This window comes from Pseudochaenichthys georgianus, chromosome 13 (genome assembly GCF_902827115.2).
Source record: "Pseudochaenichthys georgianus chromosome 13, fPseGeo1.2, whole genome shotgun sequence".
NCBI classification, from domain to species: Eukaryota; Metazoa; Chordata; class Actinopteri; order Perciformes; family Channichthyidae; genus Pseudochaenichthys; species Pseudochaenichthys georgianus.
Window position 1 is genome coordinate 32,248,792 of NC_047515.1, and position 6,190 is coordinate 32,254,981.

General features: G+C 43.4%; 1 protein-coding gene across 1 annotated transcript; it reads right to left on the reverse strand.

Annotated features, from left to right (window-relative positions):
- Nucleotides 1-306: 306 nt before the first annotated feature.
- Nucleotides 307-3,100, reverse strand: fzd9b (frizzled class receptor 9b). Its single transcript, XM_034096673.2, has one exon. It carries the CDS (start codon nucleotides 2,560-2,562, stop codon nucleotides 817-819), a length of 1,746 nt encoding a protein of 581 aa, XP_033952564.1. The 5' UTR covers nucleotides 2,563-3,100; the 3' UTR covers nucleotides 307-816.
- Between the last annotated feature and the right edge of the window lie 3,090 nt (nucleotides 3,101-6,190).

A 6,190-nucleotide genomic window follows, 5' to 3' on the forward strand; every position in this document is an offset into this window, starting at 1 on the left:
GGTTTGCCACTCTATTCATCAGTAATTCTCTTTGAGGATTATTGTTGGGGATGCCTCTGGGATGAGTAGCATGCACTTGAAAGACAACACATTTGGCAGGGAGACCCTCTGTACAAAAAAATGGAGAATCCCCGGAGAAGAATGGCAGGAAAATCAGGAAAACAAGACTGAAACGAGCGAGCATTTGTGACTATTAAATCTGTAACCGTTTGAGTCTGTCAGAATTGTTAAATAGTCATTAAAAGCTACTGTGAGAGAGTTACGAACAATAACACCAGGCAGCTGGGATTTTAACATGAATTCCACACATTTATTATCCTCCAAAAAGGCCAGAACCAATTTTAAAAAGGCACTTCATTTCCCTTTTAATAAATGCATCTAAACAACAAATCTGATAAGAGCCAACTTTAAATTAAATATATTTACAATAAATAAAACATTTATACAGATTTATACATGTAATCATGCCACTTTCACGGAGGAAAACACTTCCCCAGATTCCTCCTATACCTCTTTTCTTTTGCTTTGAAACACTGGGCATGACTACTGCACAGAAAAATATGGGTAACAATACTGAACATTTCCCTTTATGCATTGAATACTGTTTATAGATAGTTTTTCATAGTGACGCTAGTACCTGTGTGTCCCTCGGCAGCAGTAGCAGAGCAGCAACTGACATTTAAATTCATCTTCTTACAAAGTCTTTAGCAGCTCCTCACTCAGGGCATTGGTGTGTGCATATGTGTTTTTGAGTGTATGTGGTGCATTTAGCAGTGTGTGTGTGTGTGTGTGTGTGTGTCTCTGTCATGCTCCCTGTCAGACATGTGTAGGGTTGTCTGAGTGCAGGTCAGTCTTGGCCATGTGCAGAACCACAGCAGGAGATTTGTAGTGGCAGTGTGTGCTGCCGCAGCTGACCCCGCTGCAGGGTTTTCTGCTTCTAGTCCTGTCTGTGAGCTTCCGGCTGCATAGCCCCTGCCAGGTCTGCAGGGTCTTAGAGCTCCACACCCATACGCCACTGGTGATGCCCACCACCAGTGACATGAAGATCTTCAACATGAACACGGCCACTGTGGGCACAGAGGTATGGAGCGAGCAGTCCCCGCTGAGACCGTTAAACGAGCCACACTTCATCTGCAGCCCCCTCAGCTTCCAGTAGTCCATGTTTAGCCTCTCGTAGAAGTAGCAGACTATGACGCAGGTGGCCGGCACCGTGTACAGGATGGAGTAGATGCCGATTTTCACCATGAGCTTTTCCAGCTTCTCTGTGTTGGTGCCCTCCGTCTTCATCACTTTCCGGATGTGGAAGAGAGCCACAAAGCCAGTGAGGATGAAGGAGGTGCCGATGATCAGGTAGCAGGACAGAGGGATGAGGACGAAGCCTGTGAGCGCCCCGGGGTCCATGCTCCCCACGTAGCACAGGCCCGTCAGCTCATCTCCAGCCACCTTCCTCATCGTGAGGATGATGATGGTCTTCAAAGCTGGAATGCCCCACGCAGCCATGTGGAAGTAGTTGCTGTGAGCTTCGATGGCCTCGTGGCCCCACTTCTTCCCTGCAGCCAGGAACCAGGTGAGGGTGAGGATGACCCACCAGATAGAAGAGGCCATGCCAAAGTAGTAGAGGATGAGGAAGACGATGGTGCAGCCGGTGGACTCCAGCCCTTCCTGGATGATGTACGGTTCTCCGTTCTCCCGGTCGCAGGCGATGTTCTCAGCCCCGGCTACTGAGCGGATGATGAATGCCACAGAGTAGACGTTGTAACACATTGAGAGGAAGATGATGGGGCGCTCCGGATACTGGAAGCGATGGGGCTCCAGGAGGAAAGTGAGTACGGTGAAGGCGGTGGAGACGAAGCAGAGGGTGGACCACACTGTCATCCAAATGAAGGCAAAGTCTTTGTCCTGCCTGGACCAGAAGACGTCTACAGCAGGGGAGCAGCGCGGCGCACACGACTGGCTCTTCTCCACAAACTGGAATTTTTCCGGGTTCTCGCAGCCTGGGGGGCGACCACTGCTGGGGCCCATTGGCCTGGGGCGATGGGGCACCGGAAGCATGCCTTCGCCCTTCTTGACCTCGGTCCTGGTTTCATTCTCGGGCGCCTCCATGCACAAGGCGTTGGGGTCGTTTCTGGTGGGCAGCTTGGAGCAGTTGAGCGATTCTGGCCAGGTGTAGCTGAACTTCTTCATGATAGGGACACACCTCTCTCTGGCCTGCTCACACATGGGTCTGCAGGCTGGGATGGAGGTCGACACTTTGTCCGTGCACATGGGGGCGTAGAGGGAGCAGAGGAAGAAGCGGAGGTGCACATCACAGCCATAAGTCACCAGAGGGGCAAACTCGTTCAGCTTGATAGCAGCCTCCTTCTGGTCGTCGTGGTCCATGAAATTGGGCATCCGCGTGAGGTTATAGCCGATGCCGACGCACATGGGGATCGTGATTGCCTCGCACTTGGCCGGTCTGTCTCGCTCCAGGTCGTAGGAGCCTATCTCAAAGCTGGAGCCAGATATCACCAGCAAACACCACAACAAAATCACAACCTTCAGCCGACAACCATCCATGCTCATTGTGGTAGTCAAAAACTGAGCAATGTCTTTTAAAAATAGTCATTAAAAAGTAAAAAACACGGGGTGGGTTACACCGCTATTTCTCCATGGCAAAGGCAGGTCCTAATGTAGCCTACCGTTACTGCTCCGTTAGAAAAAAACACTCCACAAAAGAAAAACCGCCTTAGAAAGAAAGTAGTTAAGAGTCCAATTATGAAGTGTTGAATTAAAACGATTAATCCCACAGACAGTCGAGATAAAGGTCCGTAACTAAGACGTGACAGTCGCAAACTTCGACAAACAATGGAGGAAAATCATCTAAATTAAACACCGAGAGCTCAGTGTAAATCCTCAAAGCGACCGGTAGTAATCGTGGATAAAAAGCAGAATTCAAAGAGGCGGTTTTTCTGTTTCTTACGAGTCCAAATAGGCTGTTGAGCTGCGACTCTATGTTTGTCTTTCGCTCTCTGCTCTTCGTTCTCCGCTTTCAGGCTCGACACTGAAGTCAGAGAGCCGCTCAGTGGGACTTCAGTCGGGGAGAGACGGAGAGAGGAGGGGGGTGGGCGCTCTGTGACGCTCACATTTCAACCGGCAGCACCACACAAGGAAAATTATCAGACAGATGCTGGAGGATGGTCAAATTAAATACCTCTGACATTTCTGCTTTCAAATGTGTTCAGACCTTTTATTTGAGAGAAATGTCAAAACTACAATGTTTACATTAGGATTGCATTAATAACTTTAAGTATTTTAGACCTAGTATGGTACTTATAACCAGCACCTAAAATAGGCCAACTATATTTCAGTGGTGGAATGTAATAGACACTCACCCAAGTAGGGTGAGGCTTTTGCACTTTACTTTAGTATTTCCATTTCAAACTTGGGCTACATTTAAACTCTGCTGCAGTTAAGAGGAAATATGGCAACTCTTAGGCATAAGGGACACAAGAATGTGAGTAGTAGGCTACCTAGGAACAAATATTTTTAATTAATGAATCACATTTTATATAATTGCCTGCCATTGTGTTATTTTTTACATACAGGCTCGACTGGTTACTCTATTAGATTGAATTTTACAAAACAGTATAAAGAAGCTCAAATGTGCTTTACCTCACCACCTAAAACAGCCAACAACAGCAATGACACAGACACTGATGCATCAGTTTAATAATTCAATGATATACAATAGTCTACCACTCGTTCCATGCTTTGCATGATGAATATTTTCTTTACATTTTGCTAAGGTAACCTTTTGAATGCTTTACTTTCAGGCTGTTGTATTGCTATTTCTCAAGTAATCTAAATATGCCATTTCTACTACAAAATCCAGATGTATAATCAGAAAAAGTGTTTGTGTTGGTTATACCTAGGATCCCTTATCATATTATTGTAAGTTGACATTTGTATGCGTGGAAATAAGATTTTAACAAACTTGAGTAAAAATATGAAAGTATAATAGACAAAATACTATATGTCAGTGCAATATTAAAACTGATGCATACGTGTATACTTAAGACTACTTTTGTAAGTGTTAAAGTGGTAATTTGCTAAGTAACTAGTAACTGTAATTGTTGGATGAAATGTTAATATGCAAAATACACCACTTTGAGTTTCTCAAAATGTAGCTTAAATGTGTATGACAAAATCCTGAGAAAACAGTACAGTCGGTTATCAACATAATGTGAAAATTAACAACCACCAAATGAATCTGGAACAATGAGTAATAAGCTTTAAGAGTGATGGAGGAAAATACAAATTGTGAGTGCATAACTTCCTCTTCTGGATCCCTAAGACTCTGCCTTTATTGCTGAAAAACTAGTATAGTTGTTCCTCCAATATAGTTATAGAAAAGAAAAGCCCACTCCTCTTGTAAAGCGATAGTCCCAGCGGCGTTTTACTGTTGCTGACTCATAATTACTCTGTCACCATTTTCTGCTAATGTTTTCATTCAGTATAATGTGAAACTTTATTGAGCCCTGCAGGTCGGATCTCTTCTGTAAAACAAAGCTCTCGTGCAGCTGGTGCAGAGTTTCACTGCCTTGCTTAAGGACATGTTGGCAGACGGCAGGTGCTTTAGGAGTCGACTTGTTAGCAATGGTCTCTGTAAAAAAGCAAAAACAAAGACACGTGTACAATTAATCCATAATTATGATGATTTGAATTGGAATGGCAAAACAGTGCACAGAATCAGGCAACATGCAACAAATGGATGCAGCAGTGATTGTGCTGCGAAAGGACTATTGTTTCCATCTAGTGGCTGAGTGGGGAGAGCCTGCAGATCCACAGCTGTTCCAATGAGCATTTGATCTTTTCTCAAACAGGGCTGGAACTGGAACTCAAGGATTTTGGCCTCTCGCCCTGCAGGACTGAATTGGCTGTCAACTGCATACTGTCTCTATTAGCCCCTGTGCTAAAACTCTGCTGGAGGTAGTTTTGCACATGTATGGTCTAAAAGTGATTTGTTTCATGTTGAATAAGCTGAGAAATAAGCACAACGCTTTTGACTGTTGCACATACGACAAAACACAATCAAAAAGAAAAACGTTTTTGAAGGAATAGTTGAACATTTTGGGAAATAACAGTATTTTGTTGAGAGATGAGAAGCTTGATACCACTCTCCATGCTAAATATAAGGCTTAAGCCAATAAACAAGACAGGAAGACAAGGGAAACAGCTAGCCTGTCGCTATCCACTGGTGACAAAATCCAGCACCTTCAAAGTTGACTGATTAACAAGTTATATGTTGTTTATTTATTTTAATAAAACACATTGCACAAGCATTAATTGTTAGAGTATTTTTTTTTTACTGTAAAACCAAAACAATTTGTTTTACTTTTTGGGTTTTGCAGTGATAAAAAACAAGATATCAATTGTTAATTTGTGAGCCTTAAAAGTTGTACCTTTGTCTCCCTGTTTCCAGTCTTTTGGCTAAACTAATCTAACCAACTGCAGACTCTATATTTGTATTTACTGAATAAATATGAGCGTTGTATCTTATCTAACTCTAAGCAGGCCAGCATTTCAGCATTTCCCCCCAAGCTGAACTATTTATTTCAGACAACTGTATCCAACAATATTTAGATATTGTCCAATGAGGTGTGAAAATACTGCAGCCTAAATACTAAACTTTGTAAAATAATCCTATAAATTTGCCTCTGATTTATGAAGGAAAATCTCTTCTAGATGACACATTGAACTAGATGAAGGCACTGTGTGCAGTTTTATCAGATCTGGCTTCAGGTAGAAAAAAAAGCCTCCAACTGTAAATTAAGCCCGATCGAGCGTGAGAGGAAATACATTCCAGACTATGAGATGATATCTTATTGTACGTCAGTGCCAAGGCTTTGGGTGAATCACATAGAAATGCTTTGACTGAAGTTCCATTACTAACTTCTCCACTTTAACATTCGTCAGGTTCACACTTCAAAGACCAGGGGGTCATTGGAGAAGGTTTAGTGAAGCCTGATTGTGCCCTTAGAAGGCCTCAGATTATAATCGGACTGATATCTCTCTCCAAGGTAAGCACAACATATCAGGACGCATTAGTATCTAAGTCACAGAGCCTCTTAAGGTGGGAGCACCAGTGGATCAAGGTTTGACCCTCAAACTAGTTCGGATTAAAGTAAACTAACCCTAAATATGTGTGAGT

What these genes read in the sequence shown, in the direction of transcription:
- fzd9b (XM_034096673.2), bottom strand. Translation starts at nt 2,562, where the DNA reads ATGAGCATGGATGGTTGTCGGCTGAAGGTTGTGATTTTGTTGTGGTGT.